Raw genomic sequence first — 25,289 nt, forward strand, 5'->3', positions numbered from 1 at the left:
GTTACTGGTGTCATTTCAGAACAGCCCCAAGACTGAGTCAGCATGAAGAGCACAAGGGGCTGTACCGCTGGGAAAGCTGATGGCCAAACTCACCCAGAACAGGAAGCTAGAGAAAATAAACCGGTAGGCAAGATCCAGCCAAAAGTATTCAGTATTTACTGACCTCTCTCCTTTCAAAAAAACACAACTCGAGTTAAAATAAAGTCAGGCCCATAATATCTGTCCCTATGCTGTACAATGGGAGAAGGAGAACATGCCAGAGGCAGTACATCTCACTTAAATAAAAGTATAAGGCAGACATTTTACTCAGTATATCCTTATCAAGCAAAAGCACAGGCACTGCGTTATCAGACAATCAGCGCTAACGAGGGAGAAGCATGTCCCCCAAAGTGTCCTCTGCCATCCAGGACCTCCTCTTTCACCACCACGCAGGTCAGAAGGCTTCAGCAGAGTTGACTTGCAGCACCTGCTAGCTTTTTTTTCCCCTGAAACGGCATCTAAAAGGGAGCTGGCAGCAGTGTCAGAATGGAGCTGGACCCACAGGAAAGCCGTGGGTAGATGAAGGAAGGAGCATAGTCTTCAGCTTCTCCAAGCTCTGCTCAGATGTACAGTGGGAAACCCTGCAGACAACTACTTGAGCCTCTATGAAACATCAAGCACCACATGGGTGGAAGGGATGGATGTAGAGAGGAACAGGCAGCACCAAACCAGAGGCAGAGATGCATTTAAGACATTGTCTGTATTTTTAAATTGATCAAATCAGGGTGCTGGCACTCCAGCAGGAGGGACGAGGCTCTCAGCCATGAGAGCTTGTGGCTACAGACCCCTGGAGAAAGTCCCCGTTCTGGTGACAACTGCTGCAGGGTCCTGGGGGCTTATGCTGTGGGGACACCACCTTGTTTCTCCCAGGATCTGGGAGACCTAGGAAAGTCTCTGGTATCAATCTGGCTGGTCTTGGAAGGAAAGGTTGTGCTTGAGTGTGTAAGGGGACGGTAGGGAGACCTGTTCTTGCCCAGGAGCTCTGACAAGAGAGCCATCCCTCAGGGGCTTTGAGACTTGAAAAGAAGTGTGGGAGAAAGAAAGGGGGTCCTCACCTCCTGGCTGAAGGGAGCAGGTGGAGCAGGAAAGACTTTCCATTTGAGGAGCCCCAGCAGTTCTCTCCTCTACTAACCTGCTAGCCTGGGGGCCCCTTCTTCCTCCATCCAGCACATCACCCTGAACTCAGAGGCAGCTGCCACATTTTTTGTATCCCTTTAACAAAACAGTAACCACCTCACTGGGAAGCACAGTGGAAGACCTGCAGCTTTATGAAAAGGGTCATCAGCAACATCTGATGCCAAATCTCCAAGCAACAGCAAAACCACACCAGCTCCACTCCCAGCAAGAAGATTGGGCAGGTTGGGAGGAGAAAGCCATGTGAAGCATCACTGGTGCCACATCTCAAAACTCATCTTTCCTGGCCGCCACTTCATGCCGCTAGCTCCCTACCTTCTGAGCTACCAAAGGCAAGGAACACCCTGCAGAGAGAATGAGGAGGAGGTGGTGGTGGCAGTGTCAAAAGTAAGGAGAGAGACTCTAGTCCTTCTGTGTGTGACAGACCAGGAGAGCGGATCCACAGGGGGTGGAGAACCTCTCAGCTGTGAACTTCAGGCTCTGAACTGTGCAAACTCCCAAGGTTGACACCAAGCAACCCCCACCTGCACCTCAGAGAAATGTAGGAACGGGCTGTTCTCCAGCCAGTAGCACCTGCACACAACCAGATGTCTCCTTCCTCCTGTGACTGAGGGATGGACAACTTTGAAAAATCAGGGACTCTCCAGGGCCAGTGTGGCAACATGAACTTCAGCTGCCACGCTGAAATTGAGGGTAAGGATCAGTTCAACACAAAGGCAGCTGGTCCTGCCTGGTTTGAGGAGGGCAGCTGGGCCAGGCTGTCCTGCCTTCACAGCCTGGCAGGTGCTGCAGCCTTTCCAGAGCTAGCTCACGGCAGTTCAATGGCTTTTGTGTTGTAGCAGCCTGGAGGAAGGCTCCTTTGGATATCCTCCAGGTTCTTAATATCTGCCAGGATCTCATCAATGCTGCTCTCCAGCGTCCGTACCCGGGCCTTCTGCAGTGTGGCTGTCTGCTCCAGCTCCGACATCTTATCCTTCAGCTGGCTGCTTCGAATTTTGGCTTTACTAAAATTCATTTCAAGCTGCTTCAGGCCATCCTCATCCACGACAGCAGGTTGGTCTGTTGCACAGGGGGGAAAAAAGGAAGAGGGAACCATGGATGGAGGTGGAGGACTAGGTCTTTCTAGATGCCCCAGCGGCTCCAGCCTGCTGCACAGTCTGTTTACAGGCATCATCTGTGGCAGCTTCTCACAGAACTCCTAGCACCAATGCCTAGACCCCACCAGGGACTTGTCTCCCTCCACACCCTACAGCAGCGGCACAAAACCTACTCATTAGATGCAGCAGCTCTTCCAGGAAGTTCAGTGTCTCCTGCATGACCACCCCTGCCCGGCCAGCTTCGGCGTGGACCCTCTGAGCTTCCTGAGCTGTCTGAAGAAAGCAAGGTGGCAGCTGTAAGGCCAAGTCTCACCCAAACTTCAACAGGGAAGGGGGCAAGGTGCAGGAGACAGGGACCCACCTCCTGTATCACAGCAGCGTCTGCCTCAACCTCTGAGAGCTTCCTCTCAAATATGCCATCTACTTCCTTGGCCTCACGCTGCAGAGTGGCCACTGCTTTCTCTAGGGCAAGGACGCCATCAGCCGTCTTGTTGGCTTCCACCTTCAGCCGTGTGATCTCCTAGGGAAGGCAAAGGGACTTTCAGAGGGGCAGAGCATGGCTGAAATTGGTCTGGATGCATGGTGCCTGGAGTAGGTGGAAACTGGTTCCTTCCACGGCGACCCAAAATTATTGCAGGCTGTCCTGCATCCTTCATGTGCTCCCACCAGCTGCTCCAGAGAAAGTTGTTTCTATGATTATGGCTTAACTGCTCCTGCAGATGTCAGCAAATCCCTTGGGAATTACAACATACAGTCTGGAGTCAAAACTACCAATGCCAAGTCTGGGAGCTCACAAGCCTGCCAGCAACTGAGACTCTGGAAGTGAAAAATCCCCTTGGTCACCAAAAGGTGGCTACAGAGAGATGCCAGAGATATCCTCATGGTACAAACATGCCTGCAGAGATCCCCACGTACTCACTCATCTACTGCCAACAGTCTTATCGCTGCAGGATCCGCTATAGAGAAACATCAGCCAAAAAGTCAGTGCATCAGGTCCAAAAGTCAACGCATCAGGTCCACCATGAAGGCCCGTTGGAGTTGCCAACCACCTCCTTTTCTTCCATGATTTTCCCTTCCAAACCTTTTTCTGCCAGCAGTAGCATCAGGGCTTGCCCTCACCTGCTGGATTCCCATGGTGATCTCCTTCGCTTCCCCTGCCGCGCTGCTGGCTGCCTTGGATTCGGAAGTGGCACTGCCCAGGATTGCTTCGGCTCGGTCCGTCTTCTCCTTGGCACTTGTGACCATGCTGCTGATAATCGATAGCCTCCTCATGGCATCTTCAGCTTCCCTTCTCTTGTCACCTGCTTGCAGGTTAAACTCTGAAAAAAAATGCATGTGGAAATGAAGCTGTGTTACCTTTGTGAGATCCCACAAAGGAGGGGAAAGGAAGGGTTTCTAGGACATTACCCTGGAGACTCTTCAGGATCTGTTCTACCTCGTAGAAGGTGGTGTTGCCAGCACTCACGGCTTGCAGGGCTGTGCTCCTGGCAAGGTTGGCTCGGGACAGCAGCTGTGTCAGGGTCTGCAAAAGGCCAAAGGGACACAACAGGCTGATGACGGGCAAAACCCGTCATCAGCCTGGTGCTGGTAAAACCCTGCACCAGCAGCTCTGTGCACACGCTGAAGTCTTGCATCAGCTCCAGAAGACCAGTCCCAAGTGGCTGTGTTTCTGAGGAAGGCGAACATGCTAGGACAGCACATAGTAGCAGTGGTGCCATGGGCATCCCACCAGGGGTCCAGCTCATGCTGAAGACTACTCAAGCTGCAGCCCTGCTGCCAACCACTTACTGCTCTCTCGCCCTCTCCCCTCCGTAGCAGCTGCTTGATTTCTTCCTCCCAGCGCCCTGTGCGGCTCTGCAGCTGCAGGTACTCTGCCATGTAGGTGTCCACCAGGCTCAGGAGAGTGCTGGCATCCTGCTTCAGCCGGGTTGCCTCCCTCTGAAACACAGAGACATAATGAATGCCTGGGGGTCCCAGCATTTCCCCGGGCGCCACAGCAAGCAGTGACAGATATTTGTCTCTTGCTCCTTGTGCTGTGTCCAGCTATGGGGGAAAAAGCATGGGAAGATGCATATCTAATGGCTCCCCAATGGAGACAGAGCCCTGGAAAGGGCTGAGCAGGGAGGGTGTAGGGGAAAGCAAAAGGGGATTTCCTGGTCCAGAAGGCACAACACCCTCACCTCAAAGGAGCTGATGTCGGTTTTCATCAAGCGGGACAAGGAGTTGAGGAGCACCAGGCTGCCCTGATACGCCTTGTCTGCCTTGGAAGTCATCCCATTGGCCTCAGCCTCCAGGTCTCCAGCCAACAACTTCAGCTCCTCATACCTGCATGGATGCGAGGCTGAAGAACATATGGTACAAGCCAAGCTGCCAACCCCACCACAGCATTAATACTGTCTCCTACATTGACTTGTTCATGCTCCCTGAGCCCTCTCCAGGGTCCCACACAGATTTATCATGCTGAGAAAGCTAATTGCAAACATCCCCCACATCCCAGCCCCTCTGCCAGGTGGGTTATCTGCTGGCTCCTTGCTCATACTCAAAAATCTAAAGGTGTTTCACACTAGCTGAACCCTCACAGGCTCCGCAGAGGCTCTGCTAATCCCTGCCCTATCACTGGATGTTTCCCCTTGCACATCCCCATTCAGCTCCTTAACTTCATTTGGGGCCATTGCTCACACCCCACCAGTAGTGTGCAGAGTCCCAGCACCATAGTGGGCTCTGGAGAGGCATCAGCCCAACCAGACAACATGGGACTACATCTACCCTCAGGCTAAACCCAGCCCAGATTTGCAGCTGGACACAGAGTTGCCCCTGGGGAGCCTGTTCACACACATGGCATTAAATGTCTTCCCCCAGCTGTGGGCAGGTCCCTGGGGAGCATCATGGTCTGTAGATGGGAAGCAGATGCTCTGCAGAGCTGCCAACCCTCCATCTCCACTGCCTAGACATGCCAGCGACTGAAGTCCAGACAAGCCTCTGCCTGCCCTGCCTCCAACAGCACGTTTCCGCAACTCAGCTGGGGAGACAGGGAAGGGGGCATGGACGCTCGGCCACCCCGTTCCTCCCTCCCACATGCCCCCCACGACAGACGGGCGAACGCAGCCTCCACTCACTTCCCAAGCAGCCCTCGCAGGGAGCCAGAGGTGGCCGCTTCTCCACCAGCAGCCGCACGCACCAGCTCCAGCGCCTGCTGTGTGTCCTCCCGCGCTGCCTTCACGGCTTGCTCAATGGCGTTGGCAGCTTGCATGTGGCTGCAAAGCATTGGGGGTGGGGGCGGCAAGAAAGGTTTCCCACCTGAGTTTTCCCCACCAACTTCCTTTACCGGTGTATTCAGCAATACTGGATCACACCCTCTCAGGAAACGCAGTGTGTTAGGGAAGGGAACCCCTATTTTTCTTGTCCCTCCTGCATCTCCCAGGAGTAGAAGAGCACCGGGGGGAGGCAGATGCTGTGTGTTCCAACTGGACACTCATGGGCCAAACTCTGACCCCAAAGATGCTTCTAAAATACACCCAACACCACCCTCAAAGGCAAATGAAGACAGATCTGTAGGGCAGTGAAGCCAGTCCAGCAGCCACATCTTCCCCTGCTCCAGGGCTGGCAGAGGTTATGGCAGCTGCAGCCTGGTGGCTAGGCAAGGACCCCCAAAAAGGACATGCTGGGTTCCCAGCAGGAGGTCAGTTGCCCTTCCCTCTCTCTCAGCCGATGCGGGAGCGACTCACCTGTTGGCCAGTCTCAGAGCCTCCTGGGCCAGCATCAAGAACTGATTTGATCCCCCAGGGAGGTTTGAAACAGGAATGGTCTGAGGAGGAAGGAAGAGAGGCTTGAGTGCTCTCCCCTGCCCTCCATCTGATTGAGCAGTGAGAGAGGCATCTGCACACATTAAACCTCCACAACCCCCCAGATATTCCCACCAGCCCATCCCCAGGTCCCAGCTCTACAGAAAGAGCTACCAGCATATCTTCTGCACTCACAAAACAAACTTAATAACTGGAATATGTTAAATTCTTGCTCTCTCCATGGATTTTTTTTTTCAGTCCTGGTCTAGACTAGAAGCATGTCACACAAGGATGCTCTTACCACCCGATGCAGAGCAGCTCCACTGCGGTCCAGGTCCAGCCTTGCTCTCTCCAGCAGCTGCCGGGTGTCCTGCACCTGCCTCTCATACTGGCTACCAAGAGACCTCAGCCTCTCCACCGTTGCCTTGATCTCATCCAAGCGGCTCTGGGAGCTGGACCCTTGCCCCTTTATCCTGGCCACACGGCTTTCCAGAGACCTGTCAGAGGCTGGTGAGAAGGAAAGAGGAAGGGTGAAGAGAAACCCATCGCTGACCAAAAAAGCACAGGCAGCAAAACCCTCCCCTGATTCAGCACAGATGGCCCCATCTGAGGGCAGCAGGCAGGTAGTACCTTGCAGGCTCAGGGCTTCCCCGAGGATGGTCTGCAGCATTTCCTCAGCCAGCTGCATCCTCCGCTCCAGCTCCTGGCTCTCAGCCCCACCACCAGCTTGCACCTCTGAGAACAGCAACTCCAGCTCTGCCAGCTGCTGCAGGTACAGGTCCACCTGCAACCACAGCAGACCGGGCCGTCAGCCAGCAGGATGCCAAACCCACAGTAGAAAGACCAGGGTGGGAACGGGGTCCACGGTCCAGCCAGAGGATGGGCAGCAAATCAAGGGCTCATTTTTGGATGGGGCACAGCTGGACAGCAGCTCTAGGTCATCTATTTTTAATCAGTTGAATCGTGTACAAACTCAAAGTTCAGGCACAGCCTGCAAAATCACTTCTCAATTGCACCAGTAGGAGATGCTTGAGGGTAAACATATCACTGCACCTTTGCTGTTCACTGGCCCCAGGACTGGCAGAGATACTCACCTGGGCTTTCACCTGGCTGTAGCAAGCTGGGCACTCGCTCTCTTCACAGCTGGGACCCTTAAAGCCAGGCTTGCAGATGCAGCTCCCATCACTCCCACACTTCAGGGGCTCGGCACCGGGCAAGTCACAGGTGCAAGCTGCAGGTTGGAAAGGCACAGGTTCAAAGGAGCCTGTCCCTACCTCAAACCTCAGTACATCCTTTCATCCACCCTCTCCCGCTGCTTTCGTCCCACCGTTTAGCCCTGTGCTCCAGTTCTTGCTCTCCGCTCCTGCTTTCCAGCCTTGGCTTTTGTAGCATCCCCCTTCCCACCAACACATTCTGCACTCCAGCATGAATTTTCTTACTCAACCCCAGCTCAGACAGCACCCGGCTCGCACCTCTGCACTTGTCAGCAGGATTGGGGGCCAAGGGGTTCCCAAAGAAGCCGTCTTTGCAGCGGTCGCAGTGGAAGCCGGCAGTGTTGTAGATGCACTTGAGGCACTCGCCCGTCTGGCGGTCGCAGTTCCCCACGGCGTTGGGCTCCACGTTGCCATTGCACTGGCACGGCTGGCAGGGCCGGGAAGCCGCTGGGTCTCCAAAATAACCGTCAGCACAGTACTCGCAGTTGGCACCTGGGAAAAGAGGGGTGGGGTTAAGCTCACGCTTTTGCCTGAAAGTCAGAGGCTTCCTCGCTCCATCTGCCCCATAGAAATGGGGGCATTTGGCCCCTTTGGGGGTGGCACAACAGCATCTCCACTCTCCTCACCACCACAGACAATGCACGATATTTTGGCCTCTGGGCAAGGCTCTTGAAAACTGGGTGCAATGACTGACCTCAGGTGAGTAACTCCCTATTTGGGTTTTTTTTTCCTATTTTTCTATTCCACTCCCTCCCCACCCCATCCTTTTCCATCCAGATGAGAACCTTTCCAAGGGCAGGGCAATGTGTGTTTACACAGCCCTTGGGGCTGAAACACCCTGTTGCAGGCAGGAGCAGCAGCACCATAGATGAGCCAGGCTGAGAAGATGGGGTGATCTGCCTGGCTGCAAGCATCCTAGCCCACCAATGCCTGCACCTCTCCATACAGCAGGTTGAAACTCCAGGGAAAGGCAGAGCAGAAGTGACCTGGAGGAGGGCATTACCGGCAGCTCCAAGAGGGCAGCTGTCACAGATGACCTCCTCACCACCCAGTACCACCGAACAGCCTTGGCCATTGCCGCAGGGGCAGGCCCTGCAGCTGTGCAGCTGCCGGGGGTCTCGGTAGAAGCCAAAGGGGCAGCTGATGCTATTGCCCACATTTTCGTCTCCTGAGTAGCATTCACCTGAAGGAGGAAGGAAAGGGTTCAGGGCAGTTTGCTCTCATCCCCGGTGGGACACCCCCCACCACTCCCCCTCCTGGCCACCCCTTGCTGGTGGCCATGCGCCCACTGCAGTGCAGGCACCCATGACCTCCAGCATCCTCCACCAGAGCCCTCACAATCCCCATGCCTGCCCATACATGCTTCATTTCTCTGCCCATCAGTCCATCAAAATGTGGGAAGAACCATGCCCTGCTCCTGCAACAGGAGCCCAGCAAGTCCCCATGGAGGAGCCTACCCCACAGCGTGGAGGCTGGCCATCACCACTCGAAGGTGGCTGGGTCTCATTTTTCACAGCTTCTATAGCTCCCAAGAAGCCACACATTTGTGCCTCCTGATCAATGCTCATCTGTTTGGAAATTCAATTCCAATTCAGACTTGGATAATATTGACAGCTTAACTTTGCATTACTTTGACTTTATGTGGCAACACTGTGGGCTATTTTAACAAGACAGATAGTAAAACATGCTTACATCACTGATATTTACAGACACATTTACTTTTAAAATAAAAAGTCAGAAGAAAAGGTTTTTAATGCTATCCAAGCAGTAGAAGATGCTTTTTCTCTCTCCAGTTAGCACCATCTAAGCCCAATTTGATCCCAGTGCATCTTTCCAGTATTTTGGCTGCAGCACTTCTAGGCTTTGGGGAGCACTCCAGCCCCACCAGCCAGGGATCTTGCCCTACTCAGTGCCCCCCACGTTCCCCTATAGCTCAATTCCCAGGACACAGGCAACCGTGGCTTTCCTTACCTGTGTCAGGATCACAAATTCCTCCCCCCTGGCAATTGCATGGCACGCAGATGCTGAAGGGCCCCAGGCCAGGAGCATCTCTGCGGTGACCAGGGGCACACCTCTCGCAGAACTGCCCCTGGTACCCTGCAGGGCAGTCGCAGCGCTCCACCCAGGGAGCGGGGACTCCGGTGACAGGCTGTGCTGACACCAGGGTGACATTGTCAATGTAGCCAGTGCCTGGAGGGAGATACAGCCAGTCACCCACAGGGGCCAGCAGCTCCACCTGCAAGTCCACCCACACCTGGGACATGCACAGGTTGCAAGTTTCATTACAACGCCCATAGGCAGATGGACCGGAGCCAAGGCTTTGCTGTCTGCACTGTTGCCATCCTGTTTAATCTCTTCATAATTTAGTTTTGCCCATCTTCGGGCACTTTATTATTTTTTTTTAATACCTTTTAGCAAAGATATCTCCATCTGGAGACTTGGCATCTCCAGCAATGAGGAGAAACCAACCTTGTGCTTGCAAGCTCTCCCCCCACTTACTGTACTCCCCAAACGTGGCTCGGATCCAGAGAGCTGTCAGGTTTCCCAGCAGCCTGCGATATTCAAAGTGATTCAGCCTTGGGCTCCATTTGCTGCTTGGGTGCTCATCCAACCTGCCCGTGGGAGTGGGGAGAAGTGGAACCAGTTTCAAGAAAATGAGATACTTCATCAAGAAAAATGCAGCAGCCCTCACCCATCTCCCTCCTGAGCCCAAGGCTTCAGGGGACAACCTCCACCCATGCAGCTCACCCCAAGAAAAGTACCCAGCCCAACCTCAAGCCAGATCATCTACCACCACTCGCACAAAGTAACCCCCTCATCCAGGAGAGAAGCACCTGAGATGCCTCAAGCCCAAACCAAGCAACCTTTTACCACCTTTGAGGGGTCAGAGCTGAATCCAGGAACTCCCTGAAGCCACAGCCTTTCTTGCTTACCCTGCCCCAAACGCCCCAGCATCCCCCTTTACCTGAATGTGTATGTCTGGCTGATGCCACAAGGCAGAACCTTCCCCTGGGGTAAGAAGGGGGCAGTGACTCTCAGGCCACCTCCTTCCAGGACCACATCATGCGGAGATGGCTGGCGTCCCCCTCGGTCCAGGCGGTAATCAAAGGAGAGCGTCTGGCCATAGCTCAGCTGCTGGTTTCCAAGGAATTTCACTGGAAAGGGAGGGAAGGGAGGAAAGGGAGGAAAGGGAGGGAAGGGAGGGAAGGGAGGAAAGGGAGGAAAGGGAGGAAAGGGAGGAAAGGGAGGGAAGGGAGGAAAGGGAGGAAAGGGAGGGAAGGGAGGGAAGGGAGGGAAGGGAGGGAAGGGAGGAAAGGGAGGAAAGGGAGGGAAGGGAGGGAAGGGAGGGAAGGGAGGGAGGGAGGGAGGGAGGGAGGGAGGGAGGGAGGGAGGGAGGGAGGAAGGAAGGAAGGAAGGAAGGAAGGAAGGAAGGAAGGAAGGAAGGAAGGAAGGAAGGAAGGAAGGAAGGAAGGAAGGAAGGAAGGAAGGAAGGAAGGAAGGAAGGAAGGAAGGAAGGAAGGAAGGAAGGAAGGAAGGAAGGAAGGAAGGAAGGAAGGAAGGAAGGAAGGAAGGAAGGAAGGAAGGAAGGAAGGAAGGAAGGAAGGAAGGAAGGAAGGAAGGAAGGAAGGAAGGAAGGAAGGAAGGAAGGAAGGAAGGAAGGAAGGAAGGAAGGAAGGAAGGAAGGAAGGAAGGAAGGGAGGAAGGGAGGAAGGAAGGGAGGGAGGGAGGGAGGGAGGGAGGGAGGGAGGGAGGGAGGGAGGGAGGGAGGGAGGGAGGGAGGGAGGGAGGGAGGGAGGGAGGAAATCAAAGGCTTAAAATCTTACCTTCCTCCTAAAGGCTTAGTTCACGGGATCAGACCAAAAGGCAAAGGGGACACTAACGTCTCTCCCTACACCAATCCCACACCTACCAGGTGCCATGAAGTATATCGGCTCCGCTCTCCTCGCTGCTATGAAGGTGTCCTGATGGCGTGGGGACCACTGGAGCTGGGCTGGGGACCCACTTTCATGGATGCCTTGCCAGCCTTCAGCACCTGGAGCACCAAGAAGGAGCAGTCAGTGGGGATAGGGAAAGTGTTTCCCAGACTTCAGCATCTTTCTGGAGCTGCGTCTTATCAAAACCTCCGGCTTCCTACCCCTTGACCTTCAAGGGGACAACATAGATATCCCTGTTGATACATCTGTAAATAAGCTAGACTGGGCATGGGATTTTCCTCCCAAGTGGCAGGAAAGGCATGATTAAGCAAGCTGATGTTCCCCGCACCCTTGCACCCTACTTCTGCCTATGATCAAGCCATCCCACCCACCAAAGAACAGGGACTCCCAGCAGGGCTGCAAACCAGGCAGCTCCTCCAGTACGTCAAAGGCAAGGGATGGCAAACAACCCCAGGAGCCATAGGGATTTTCCTGCTTGGGATTCACCTTGCTGGAAGGTGGAGGTGATGTTGTAGACACTGTAGTTTTCCGCACTGACACATGCACCTGAGTGCCCATAGCAAAAGCAGGGGGAGCATCCTGCAGGGTTTCTGGCATCCAGGTTATAGAAGTTTCGCTTGCACCTGGGAAAACATAAGAAGGTGACAACATTCAAGTCCATTTTCTCCTTTTCCTGGACAATACAACCAGCCCTCTAATGACAGCCATACAACACAGCCATCCCTGCAGTTCAAGGTCATCGCCACGTTGGGATTGTGAGACACGGGTGGGTGTTGCCAGGGATGCAACTGCCAGGGAGATGGAGGACATGGCACGCAGCAGTCCAGCAAGTCCTGCTGACACTCACCTCTCACACCGCTCTCCGGTAGCGCTTGCCTTGCAGACACAGCGGCCAGAGCGGCAGACCCCCGTGCTGCCAGCCGGGTTACACTCACACTGCGGGTACCTGCAACAGGGACAGCGGGACTCTCCACCTGGACTTCCAGCTCAGCCTGGGAGCTCAGTGTTCTCAGCTGTTATACAAGACAGCAGAGAACCCACCCACCCCAGCTACCAGTCCCATGCTAGAAGGGGAAAAATAATCAGCAGAGCCATTTCTAAGTAACCCAGCTGCAGCAGTATGGATGCCAGGCTAAGATGGTGCCCAGCATTACTGCCCCAGAACACCAGCTTGCAACCATCCCAGAGGCCTCTCTTTAGCAAGACCCACCTACAAGAGCAAAGTGAAGCTCTGCTGAGCTTAGTAAACCCTGGCTGAGCTTAACAGACCCTGGCTGAGCTCCAACAGGCAGCAACATGCCGGGGAGGCTCAGGCAGGAGGCCAGGCACAGCAGGACGGCTGCAGGCAGCCACCCCTCACCCCCACCCTTTGCCTGCCAGGAGTCTCAAAGGAGCAACAGTGGGGTGATGAGAGGAAGAAGAGGATATAGATCTGAGGAAGCTGAACCAGAAGCACTTTGAAAGGTGTTTAAATGGGGCTCCATGCAAAGGAAGGAGTAAATTTTTACATGGGGGCAGTCCTTGCAAGTGGCACTGACACCAGGCAGACCTATACGTGGGCACGTTTTATTTTCTATCTGCTAGCCTGGCTGGTGCCTGTTTGGCATTATTTGGATAATAAAGCAATTGCTTTGCTCTGGTTTTGGTGCTATTATGTGGCAGCAAGCTTTGCAGGCTGGAAGGAAGGTCCAGCTCCACTCAAGCATCCCCCCTCCCAGTGAGATTAGCTTAGGGCTGTCCATGTGCTGCCACAAAATAAACTGCCTCTGTCCCTACACGGGGTGGCTTCAGCCAGCATAGGCTCTTTACAGAGGCTGGGAGAGCTCTGGAGGTGGTCCCTCCAGCTGTCCCCATGCCAATGATTGTTGCCAGCACTTACTGCCCGTTCCTCTGGCACCCAGCCTCGGAGAGGGACTCAAAGCCCGGCTGGCACTGGTCACACTTCTTGCCCATCACACCGGGTTTGCAGGTACATCGGCCATCACTGTCGCACTGTGGGCCAAGGGCACCTGTGAAAAGAGGAGAAGGAGAGGTTCAGATGGGTACCTCCCTGCACCCTCCCAGCGATGCTGCTGGTGGGACAGGGGAGCAAAGCACCACACCATCACTGCAGCAGCAACCCAACCTCAGTGATGGGTCCCACCCTTGAGGTCCCAGCACAGGGCTGAGACACCAGGTCTGGCTGTTAAAGCTGCTCCAGCCTCCCAGACTGATGCAGAAGACTTGGAAGAGAAATCGCAGAAGGCATTGACCAGACACCCAGGACAAGGATCTTCTTCCCTACTATAAAGGTCATTGCAAAGGACAAGATGGACTCTAAGGCACACAAACCAAGCGGAGAATTAGTTCTTCTTTGCCAGACCTGCTGCTAGTAGACGTCTGTGCAACTTGATTTTGGTGTCACCACAAGGACCTTATGGGGCTGAGGGCAATGGTAGGCTCTTTCATTTCTAACATACTGCTGTGCACATGCAAGTACTGAGGGGAAGGGATACCAGAGGACGGGCCACCGTCCCTCCACTGGGGCATCCCTGCATGCGACGTGGGGGCACCCATGGGGATATTTGCCCTCCCACCACCTTAAAACCTACTGCCTTTTCATCTTGCCATCTGTTTATGTTCTGGTGGTGCTTCTAGTGATCTTCCTGCATTGACAGAGAGCAACATGCATTTCAGTACTACAGTACCTTGATGCAAGAGGCACAAGCTACCTACTGCAGAGCAAGCCAAAATCTCATGAGGATGAAGGAGTGATCACATCTACTGTGTAACCACCACAAGACCCACAGAAAACACCCCAGAGCTAGAAATCCCATCTGATGGTCTTGCAGCTTGCAAAAAAGCCGCTGGAAAAGCTGGAGAGGCTAAAGCCTCCTGTCTGTCCCCAAATGTCACGGCACTTTGCACCACCTCCTCTCCCAATGTGCAACACTGAACTCAGGAGTTATCCTTTCACTTCTACAATGCAATTAAAAGCCTTTGTGGAGCCTGCCAAAAATTGCGCACCCAGGAAGCAGCAGCCTGACTCACAAACCTGGTGAAAGCCGCTCCTCCCACACTGGGGTTTGGTCACCGTCCTTGAGATAAGGATGGCAGCTGGGAGAGGCAAGCAGCTCCCCACAGGGCAGCTCCCGGTGGGTGTCAGTGGGTATGTAGCCACCCACCAAATTCAGGGCAGAGCAGACCACGGTCCCTCTCAGCAAGGCAGAGATTGTTGATAGAGATGCTGGAGGGAAGGGATGCCATCCAGAGGGACCTTGACAGGCTCTAGGAGCAGGCCCCTGTGAGCCTCAGGAAGTTCAATGAAGCCAAGTGCAAGGTCCTGCACTTGGGTACGGGCAATCCCCAATATCTGTACAGGCTGGGGGATGGATGGATGGATGGATGGATGGATGGATGGATGGATGGATGGATGGATGGATGGATGGATGGATGGATGGATAGCAGCTCTACAGTAAAGGACTTGAGGGGGTACTGCTGGATGAAATGTTGGGTGTGAACCAGCAATGTGCACTTGCAGCCCAGAAAGCCAATCATGTCCTGGGTGCATCGCCACCAGTATGGCCAACAGGGGCAATGTTCCCCCTCTGCTCTGCCCTCATGAGACCCCACCAGGAGCACTGCATCCAGCTCTGGGGTCCCCAGTATATGACAGACATGGACCTGTTAGGGTGGCTCTAGAGGAGGCCATGAAAATGGTCAGAGGGCTGGAACATCTCTGCTGTGGACAAAAGCTGAGAGAGTTGGGGTTGTTCAGCCTGGAGAAAAGAAGGCTCCAGGGAAACTTTATAGCAGTTCTTCAATATATAAAGGCAAGCCCCACAAGGGCTTTCAATTGCATCATGAAAATGAAAGGATAATTCCTGAATTGTGCCTTGGGAAGGGATGTGGTACAAAGGCAGAGAAAGTTTTTACCAGGGCCTGTAGTGACAGAACAAGGGGCAAAGTTTTTAAACTGAAAGAGAGGAGGTTTAGATTGGACATCAGGAAGAAATGTTTTATGATGAGGTTGGTGGGACACTGGAACAGTTCACCCACAGAAGCTGTGGATGTCCCACCCCTGGAAGTGTTCCAGGTCAGGTTGGACAGGGCTTTAAGCACCCTGATTTAGTGAAAGATGTCCTTGCCCATGGCAGGGGGTGTGGACTAGATGATCTTTGAAAGTCCCTCCCAACACAAACCATTCTGTGAGTGTGATTGTTTGGGGGGGCAGGTGGGTTTTGAAGCCTGGCTGCAGCCTGGAGCTGCTGAGGGGTTCAAAACACCAAGCACCAAGCAGTGAAGCACCCAGAAGGAGCTCCTATGACTTATGGTGCAGCAACACAGTGCTGGGCACTGGCACCTCCCCAGATAATCCCACCTGGAGCCAAGCTTACTCCTGCAATTGCTCTGGTCCAGTGTGTAGGGATGCAGAACCTGACCTAGCCCACGTGCTCAGCAGGGCTGAGGGACAAGCAGGACAGCAGGTGCTTTAAGTCCCTTTACACCCCTGACCCACCCTGTCCCCTCTCAGCAGCTGGACACATACCCTGGGGGTGGCAGTGGCAGGGCAGGCAGCAGTCCACCTCCTGCTGGCGGAAGAAGCCCTCCTTGCAGCGCTCGCAGTGTGCACCCTCTGTGTTTCCCAGGCAGCCAAGGCAGCGGTACCCGTTCCCCGTCTCCCTCAGGAGGCTCCAGTCGAAGATGCATTGCCTGGACATCCCATTGCAGTCGCAGACTGGGGAGAGGAGAGAGGCATCTCAGATGATGACCAAGGAAGAAGCCCAGGTGATGTAAAGCTCCCTTTCTTGCTCTGCTAGTAACGAGCCCCGTCCCCATATCTCTGCACTTGTCCCCACGTATCTGTGTCCATCAGCCACCCGAGTGCCACCAATGCCTGTGCTGTGCTCCACATCCTTGCGCTTTGGAGGAATGCCAGGTTTCACAGCTCAGGATGGACAAACCCCTGGGCCAAGCAGCCCCACTCCACAGAGCAGCACAGCCAGGGATGTTCTCCATCCTTTCAGAGGCCTTCCAACAAAATGAGGTCTTTGAGTAAGCAGAGATGGTAAACAAAACCCCAAACCTCATCCTGATAAAAGCACGGGGAACTTTACTGGTGACCTCAGGGAAATGGGAAGGATCCCTGAGGTTATGCTTGGTTTGACCTGGCCTCTGACCAGGAATGAGCCCAGAAGGAAAAGCTCAACCAACTTTGACCAGGTCCCTCCACCTAGGTCTGTGATGCAAGTATCCTCCCAGCCAAACACAAGAACGATGAGGAATGGTTTGTGATCAGAGGAGCTTGGTGGAAGCACACTTGTTGAGAGGGAGATTAAAAAAAGGTTTTGGCAGGATTACACCAGTCACCTCACCCATCCTCCCTAGGAAGAAAAGCTGCAGCTGCCAACATCACTGCACGGTGGAGGTCAGGAAGGATAGGCATGAGATTTTACATCCCACTACATCTGGAGAGCAGGATGGCAGATATCTCACCAGACATGCCTGCTCCAGCATTATTCTTCATTGCCTTACCTAGATCTTCTCTTGAAGTCACCTCTCATCTACTTGCCAAGCTCTCAGTGGCCAGTACTAGATTGTTTAAGCCTGGGGACCTTTATTTCAGACAAGTTCCTTAGTGCCACAGAGGAAAGCAGACACGGTTGAGAGAATGGTTGGTAAAGACAGGCAGGAGAAAGAAACACCCTGAGGGAAAAAGCAGGGTCTGCGGCGGTGCAGAGCCTGCTGACAGGCTGCTCCAAACCACCCTAATGCTGCTGTGGGATTCCCAACTTCCCTCTGAGAAACTCTTCTCGCTGCTGAACTCCATGGGACATGACAGAGTCCCCAGCTGTCCATCCCAACTCAGGACACCTCTGACAGCACACAGAGGTGGAGGAAATCCAAGAGCAAGCACAAATCTGCAGCGTGGATGCAGTCAGCAAATTGTACTTGATACATGTGGAGGCTCCTCCTTCCCAGTGCTCTCCTGGCACAGCTTAGCCGGAGGATACAAGGTCTTCGTGCTCCACATCTGTGATTCCCGGGACCAGGTGAAGTTTCCTGTGCTCACCGCCCAAGCACGCAATGCTCAGCACTCACACCTGGGCACCGCCCGCCACCCTCCCACACACCCATTAACACCAGCATACCAGACAAAGGCACTCAGCAAGCAGCAGCCAAGCCTGCTGCCAAGAAGAGAGATGACTTCATGCACCAGCAAACAAGGAGAGAGATTTTTCCAAATCCAGCAAACACAGTTCTTCCCTTGCAGCCTGGGCTGCCAGGAGACCAAGACCCAGCTGCAGAAGGTCTTCTCCCACCCCAGCCTGCTGGGAGGGGACCTATGGATGCAGAAGTCCTGCCCCTTAAGGTATGAGAACGCATCTAGAGCCTCAGTGGGCATCACCAGTGACTGAAGGTCAGAGACAATACAAACAACCTGCCAAAACCAGCAGTGCAGGACTTTCTCAAGATGTTTGTGCTCACCTTCACAGCGGGACTGCTTGGGGTCAATCCCACCCCTTATCCCTCTACACTAAAGCTGTTAAACTCCACCCTATGTCTATATAATCTGGAGGATTTACTGGGTTGCTAAATTACAGGCATGAGCACCATTCCCCCAGGGAATGAAAACCTTTCTTCAGGTCTTTCTCTAAGGCTGCAGCACGTTCAGAGACAGCTCTCCAGCCCTGGCACTGATTCAGGTCTCGCTAATCTGATGCCATTTAAAATGCTGTTGGAGATTAGTGCCACCACCTCGCCTGCATAGCTGTTCCTGTTGCTGGTCTTCTCCTGGAGACCTGAAACCTCAGGTAGGTTAGTCTTTACCAAGAGTGAGGCACTGGAGTTGCTAACGAGATGGAGCATGACAGAGCTGCTGGGAGAGGAGGACCAACTGAGAACAGGATCCTTTTTGTATTCAGGTGCCCTGAGGCTCTGCCCTGAGATCATCCATTTCTCAGGCAGCTGTGGAGAAGCATAGGCTCCACAGAGAATAAACTTTGCAGTGGATTTCTTAAGTGCTACATTGGGATGAAGGTGGTCTGAGGCATGCATCCAGCAGGACATCATTCCCCCAACTCCCACTCAGCATGAAAAACACTTGCTATGCTGAGACAAATTCCCACATCAGAAAGGCTCTGAGAAAGAGACAGGCACCTTTGGACCTCTTAAAATGTAATCTTAAATTCACAAACCAGAAAATGAGGTTGGCCCTGGGTCTGCGAGGAGTAGATCCAATAGCTCCATACGTATGAGCAGGTCTGCAAAGACTACTCCTTTCATGAAGGGATCAACAGAGCTTTGCATGCAACAAAGCCTCTACGAGAACACAAGCCATTCCCTGCTCCATGCGTTTGAGACAGTGACCCAGAAGGCCGTCCCATCTGCTACGCCAAGTCCTGGCTTTCCCCATCACCCAACTCCACAGCTTTCTTGCTGGAGGAAAACCTGCCTGTGTCTCCTGGGGCTCCATCAACATCAGCAGGGAAAGAGCACACACTGGGAACTGAAAACTGCCACTTGATGTTTTCTCCTTCCAACACACCAAGTTAGACACCTCATTGGCACAGCGGAGCCCTGACCTCCCCACCCCAGCTCTTCCCCAAAGCCAGGAGATCCCTTCAGCCATCACGTGCAGGCACACACCACCAAGGCAAACGCACGCTTGCTTGGGCAAGGCTCTGCACGGTTCAGAGTACAAGTGCCCTGACCTCTGCCACTCGACCAGATCATACGTAAAACTAATTTGACTCAAGCAGTTCATTTGCATGTAAAACAGGATTATGTGTGCTAATTACAAGCAGGCAACTAGCACTGGGACCAGAGGAGTAACAGCACAAGAGGCTAATTTATGCCACCAAACCAACTCAGAAGGCCTGCTGCAGCATAAAAGCATGGCTGGTTATCAACTGCCGCTTTGACATACGCACAGAAATAGGTTCAAGAGTCCATGGAAAAGCAGCAGTTGCCTACATGCTGCCAGGAGGGGGAGAAGAAAAAAAAAACCAAAAACCTACATCAGTATTTTAAAACTTGCATGCAATTAAGGCTGTTGTAATAATTATCCAAGTAGCAAGAAAAGCAAATCAGTTTTTTAAAAAAATCCCAACAGAACAAAATACTTATTCCGCGCTTTCCCCCCATCACATTGCACTGCACAAAAAGGAAAACTGGTAAAGGACCAATTCAAGCACAGCGAGCATATTTCAGAACACCAGTGCTGTGCTCTGAAAAACAGAGCGGTAAGTATTGAAATTGCTCAGTATTTACAAAATACATTTAAAGACCCGATTTTGGCCAAACATGCCCATCTCCAGACTATATGCCAATATGACTGAAACCCTGATATTGAATGACTACTGGGCGGAATGCACTTGAATGTCCCTGCATTGCCCTCTCTGCTACAATTGCATACGCCAGAGGATCCCCTGGATTTTTAAAGCTTGCCGTAGGTCTGTGTACCGCAGGAGACTCGCCACCTCCCACAAGGTGTGGTGGGGCTGTGAGCACCTCATAAGCCCCACGGACTTGCACTAAATACAAACAACGCATGTGTTGCTACAAAAAAACTGGATCCTGGGTGCTCCCAGCTCTTCCTTAGTTTTAGAGAACATTTTGGTTACAGCAGCAGGCGGCAGATAAGCCACCCGCTCCCTGGGCAGCGCTCATGCTTACACCCAAATCCCACCCAGGTAGTAAGGCTTTATACAGAAAGCAATAACATAATTGCATATAACTATGTTATTTAAAGGGGGTGCCAGCAAAAAAAAAAGTCTAAATGCTCATGGGATATCTAAACCCAGAGGAAACTTAAGGAGAAGCACCTACAGGTCCAATTTTAATCCCAAAGGCGGGAGGGGAGAGCACCCTAGCAGCGTGCTGCAGCACCCAGCCAGCTCCCAGTTACTCTCCGGCACTGGGGCAGGGCTGCAAGTAAAGCTGCTGGCGGGATTGCACATCATCGCGAAAGCAGGAACAGCAGACCTTCCCGAAGCCTCACCTTCTCCTCTGTTGGTGCTTAGGGCTGTGGGCAGGAGAGACGCCGCGAGGCAGCACAGGGCCAGGAGCCAGCACCCAGCCATTTCTTGTGCCAGGGAGCACAAGGCACCCTGTATCCAGCAGATGATGGCGGGGTTTGCAACTGGCTGCCTATTGCTTTATTTTCGAGTGGTTTTTATTGTCTGCTCCACCTGAGTCACTCCCAACAGGAAGAGCGTGTGTGCCGTGAGCTGACTCACCCTGAGCAAGGAGAGCCCAGCCCAGGGAGCACAGACAGGCGCCCGCACACGCACCCGCCTGTAGCTGCCCCACGCCATCAACAGGGTGCAGCACCCAAAGGGCCTCCTGCTTGCACCCTCCTAGGGGTGCTGGCTCATGGGAAAAAAAAAAAAAAAAAATGTAGCTGCAGCCCCAGCAGACACCCCTCCTGCCCATCCTGTTCGCCCAGCTCCATCCCACCCACTGTTGCTGCCTCTGCGGGCAGGACACCGGTGCTGGCTGGGGAGAGCTGGGCTGCCCGGGCATGCAGGCGGCTCACAGGGAGCTAAATGAAACACAGTGAGCTCACGGGAAGCCTTGGGAGGGTGGATGTGGATTGCCTGCTCACAAGTCAAGTCCAGCCAACCAACACACAAGAGCAGGGCTCAAAACCAGCCAGAAGAGGTGACTAGCGGGACTAAGCCAAGGGCTGCTGGGGATGCAAAAAGACCCTGAGGACACCCTGGACACATACTTAGAAAGCAGATCTACTGGCATTTACAAGACAAGCGTCAGGTTCAGGAAATCCCCAGACGTAGAAATGGGGTGGAGGCTGGGAATCATCATGTTTGTCTGCTTTTGCTCCTGAGATAGAAAAGGTCGGGTCCTTGTCCTGACCTAGTACAACAACTTTTATGCTAGGAAGAGGATGATGAGTGCAGACAGAGAAGGGAAAAGGCTTGCCTGTGGTCACTGACAGAGCCAGAATGAGGATGCTGGGCTCCACAGCCCCAGGTCCATTAGTATTTTTGTCTCAAGGGTAGCCTATAAGCCACACAAGACATGAAGGCCAATTCCAATTTGATCCTTGCCTTTGCCTTGGAGGAGGACATGACCACTTCTACGGGGGAAGAGAGAAATCTGGAGCCAGGGATCCTCCTAGCCCTGCATACATCAGGATAAGTGAGACACTGGCACATCCACTTGACCTGGAAGAACATCCTACCAGAGGATCACAAGGAAGGCTGGATCTTGTGCTGCGTCACAGCATCTTCCCCTGCTTACTGCCACGGGACACCTACTGTCACAGGTGACCATGAGAGGTCCATGAGCACCTTTAGATGAGATGAAAACACCTAACAAATTTGTCCGCAGTTTAAGACACAAGTTGCCTTTCAACATTAGGGACTAAAACTCACCACAACAAACAACAGTGCTGATGTGCTGCTCATTTCAGAGCTAACAAACCCAGGGTGATTAACATTTAGGTCCTCATCCAAGCCTCTTACGCTGCCCAACAACCTCCAGACACTCATGCACCTGGAGCTGACTCAGAGGACTTTCCTCTGCAGCTCCTGGTGATCTCATGGGCACAACCAGCCCGAATTCACCACATCTTTGCACGTCCCTTTGCCAAGCTTACCCGCGTCTGCTGATTGAGTCAGCTATCTTTTGTAAACAGACTGTTTCCTTTTAATTTCATACACTGAATCTTAATAGAGTTCACAACTAGGAGACCAGCTTCACAAATGCAGTGGTGGCATGTTGGGTTTTGGCACCCAAGTTGTCTTATTTGATTTTTTAAATTTTTTTTTTTTTTAAATAAGCAACACAAAAACACTGAGAGCATTCCCACCAATTTGGCAGTTCTTAGGGCTCTGCTTATTCCTCTAAAGAAACACACTTAATCCCTTCTGCTCTAAAGTACATCTCTTTCCCCTAACACCTCTGCTGCGTCTTTCCTGCCCACTGATACCCCTCTGCTTGGGAAATTCATCTCCTCCAGCACCACTGTCAGTACAGCGGTTTCCTTGGACCTTGCCCAGCCCGAGTCCTTGGCTGATTTCTCTCTTGAAAGACCAGCTCTCACCATCAGGAGGCTTTTCTCTTATTTGGCCCCTCCGTGTTATTCCTTCTATCTCACTGTTATCACCCCACCTCGTACTTCACTTCTGCAAACAAGGCACTGACACAGCTCTGACTCCAGTCATTTTGCATGTTTACTGAGGTTACTCTTACCTCATCGTTCTGCATCATCCTTCAAGCTCACCTCTGAAAACCACATGAGGCTACCCAAAAATATATTTTCTGGGGCCCTGATTTTCTAAGCATATCAAATATGGAACAAACTGATGCCCACCACCCTCCACAGAGCAAATGTTGCCCATCACAACCCATCACTGTGGCAGGACCATTTAGAAAAGGTCTCATATAAACATGGTTAACAGAAATGTTACCTTTTGGAGCAAGCAGAAATGTAAGCGATAGGCGGCACAAACAGTGACACTCATCAGACATTGCAATGAATCAACATTTCTTCACTGAAGAACCTGGGTCTTTTAACCTGCAGCATAAGAAGCGTCCTCTGAAGATGCCCTACGCTCATTCTTTGTAACAGGGCTAAGAAAACTGCTACGTCAGGGATGCTGTTTATCAGTCCTTGAGGGCGTGGCCGTGGCAGAATTAACCACTCCAAAGACAGTCTGGATCCACATAATAATCTGAATTTTGCTGATGGTTGCCAGTGGCACGTGATGAATGTGTGAAAACCCTGAAGCAATAGTTTTATTGATGTAACGAAGGAAGAAAACCCATTTTGGTGGCTTATGATGGATAAATGACACCAGGATGTTGTACGTGTCCTTGCAGGAAAGCTCATCCCTGGCAACCCTAAGCCTCCCTCCACAAGAGACCTTCTGAGCTGCAGTGTCCTCCTGCAACTTTGGTCCTGGGCTGCTTCTGTGGGGAAGCCTTGCTTTTCCTTCAGAGTTTGTTGAGAAGTGGCTTATCTCAAGCTCTTTTCTGTTTGCTTGCACACTGTCTTTCCCACCACCGCACGCAGGCACCCACTCAGCACCAGCCTCTTTAAGCCTGAGGAATTTCTCCTCCAGTCCGGCAACACACCTTTTCCTGCCACCTGGGACTTCCTCAGCACGGAAGATCAGGGATCCTACCACGCCAGTATCACCAATTGCGTGGTGTAGCAATAAAGCCTGGACTTTGGTCTGTCCTTCACCAGGTGGGTGCCCTGGACTTCTCAAAGCAGGCTTAGGGCCAGCACACGGAGCCGCCTTCCCCGTGCTGGTGCAGAGGTGGTTCCCTGACCCAGCGCCATTCCCAGATAGAGGGGCTGCCCTTGCTCAGGGGTGGCAAAACTCCTCCTGTCAGCCAGGGCCACCCAGAGGAGAGGAGGCCATTCAGGCAGAGGCTCTGCTGTGACAGGCAGAGGCAGGCAGCGGGAGTCCGGTGGTCACAGCGGAGCACTGCCCTGCCAGGGTCATGGCAGCAGTGAGCGGGCAGGGCAGGGCTGGGCAGCAGCAGCAGAGCAAGGAAGTGCCGTCATGTCTGGCCTTGCCTCGCCTGTGCCCTGCCTGTACCAGCCAAGGGGTGAGACAGACAGGCGGAGATGAGGGAAGGAGGCAGTGCTGTCGCGCTGCGTTCCCCTCTCTGCCCCTGTGCCCTGCAGTGATCCCTGATGTTTCTTGGATGGGGGCACGCTGAAGATACAGTCCAGTGGCTAACTAGAAAGACTAACCAGAACATGGTCCAAGATGTCACAGCTATATATGGGGAACACAGGCCACTGCCTGTGATGTGGTCGCAATCATGGAAACATGGTGGGATGACTCGCACAACTGGAGCCCTGCAATGGATGGCTACAAGCTCTTTAGAAGGGGCAGGCAAGGAAGGAGACGTGGAGGGGTAGCCTTGTATGTTAGAGAGTGTTTTGACTGTCTAGAACTCAATGACGGTAATGATAAGATTGAGTGCTTATGGGTAAGGATCAGGGGGAAGGCCAATAAGGGAGACATCCTGGTGGGAGTCTGTTATAGACCACACAACCAGGATGAGGTGACAGATGAAGTACTCTACAAGCAGTTGGCTGAAGTCTCACAGTCTCTAGCCCTTGTTCTCGTGGAAGACTTCAACTTACCAGATATCTGCTGGAAATACAACACAGCAGAGAGAAAGCAGTCTCGGAGGTTCCTGGAGTGTGTGGGAGATAACTTCCTGACGCAGCTGGTAAGCGAGCCTACCAGGGGAGGTGCTCCGCTGTTTATAAACAGAGAAGGCCTGGTGGGTGATGTGGTGGTTGGAGGCTGTCTTGGGCTCAGTGACCATGACATGATAGTGTTTTTGATTCTTGGAGAAGTAAGGAAGAGTGTCAGCAAAACCGCTACCCTGAACTTCAGAAGGGCAGACTTTGGATTGTTAAGGAGTCTGGTTAACAGAGTCCCTTGGGAGGCAGTCCTGAAAGGCAAAGGAGTCCAGGTTGGCTGGATGTTATTAAAGAAGGAAGTCTCAAAGGCACAGGAGCAGGCCATCCCCATGTGCCATAAGTCGAGCAGGCGGGGGAGAAGACTGGCTTGGCTGAATAGGGAGCTTTGGCTGGAACTCAAGAAAAAAAGGAGAGCTTTGGAAGAAGGGGCAGGTGACTCAGGAGGACTACAAGGATGTTGTGAGGTTATGCAGGGAAAAGAATAGGAAGGCGAAGGCCCAGCTGGAACTTAAACTGGGTGCCACCATTAAAGATAAAAAATGTTTTTATAAATACATCAGTGACAAAAGGAGAGCCAGGGAGGGTCTCCCTCCTTTGCTGGATGCGGAAGGTAACCTTGCCAAGAAAGATGAGAAGGCTGAGGTACTTAATGCTTTCTTTGCCTCAGTCTTTAATAGTCAGACTGGTCATCCTCAGGGTTGTCAGGCCCCTGTGCTGGGAGATGGAGCTAGTATGCAGAATGAAGTCCCAGTTGTTGAAGAGGTGGCAGTCACCGACCTGCTCCTTCACCTGGATGTTCACAAGTCCATGGGGCCGGATGGGATCCACCCAAGGATACTGAGGGAGCTGGCAGAGGAGCTCGCCAAGCCACTCTCCATCATTTATCAGCAATCCCGGGCAACCAGGGA

The 25,289-nt window shown here is 52.9% G+C and overlaps 1 protein-coding gene across 1 annotated transcript; it reads right to left on the minus strand.

Annotated features, from left to right (window-relative positions):
- Nucleotides 1-11: 11 nt before the first annotated feature.
- LAMC2 (laminin subunit gamma 2) lies at nucleotides 12-20,310 on the minus strand. Its single transcript, XM_064454403.1, has 23 exons — nucleotides 20,185-20,310; nucleotides 15,730-15,918; nucleotides 13,081-13,210; nucleotides 12,049-12,147; nucleotides 11,688-11,824; nucleotides 11,177-11,299; nucleotides 10,232-10,421; nucleotides 9,766-9,878; nucleotides 9,238-9,456; nucleotides 8,270-8,449; nucleotides 7,525-7,758; nucleotides 7,147-7,283; nucleotides 6,683-6,836; nucleotides 6,354-6,559; nucleotides 5,996-6,075; nucleotides 5,387-5,524; nucleotides 4,451-4,595; nucleotides 4,059-4,208; nucleotides 3,678-3,792; nucleotides 3,390-3,589; nucleotides 2,632-2,790; nucleotides 2,444-2,543; nucleotides 12-2,232 (listed from the first exon to the last, which is right to left on the minus strand). The coding sequence occupies exons 1-23, from the start codon at nucleotides 20,264-20,266 to the stop codon at nucleotides 1,982-1,984; spliced, it is 3,531 nt and encodes a 1,176-aa protein (XP_064310473.1). The 5' UTR covers nucleotides 20,267-20,310; the 3' UTR covers nucleotides 12-1,981.
- Between the last annotated feature and the right edge of the window lie 4,979 nt (nucleotides 20,311-25,289).

This window comes from Phalacrocorax carbo, chromosome 6 (assembly GCF_963921805.1).
Source record: "Phalacrocorax carbo chromosome 6, bPhaCar2.1, whole genome shotgun sequence".
Classification (NCBI taxonomy): Eukaryota; Metazoa; Chordata; class Aves; order Suliformes; family Phalacrocoracidae; genus Phalacrocorax; species Phalacrocorax carbo.

Excerpts from the sequence above, each read along its gene's own strand:
- LAMC2 (XM_064454403.1), bottom strand. The coding sequence starts at position 20,266 with ATGGCTGGGTGCTGGCTCCTGGCCCTGTGCTGCCTCGCGGCGTCTCTC. Across the intron at positions 11,825-12,048 it reads ACCGGAGAGCGGTGTGAGAG|GTGCAAGCGAAACTTCTATA; the intron begins GTGAGTGTCAGC and ends ATGTTTTCCCAG. Across the intron at positions 2,544-2,631 it reads ACGCTGCTGTGATACAGGAG|ACAGCTCAGGAAGCTCAGAG; the intron begins GTGGGTCCCTGT and ends TGCTTTCTTCAG.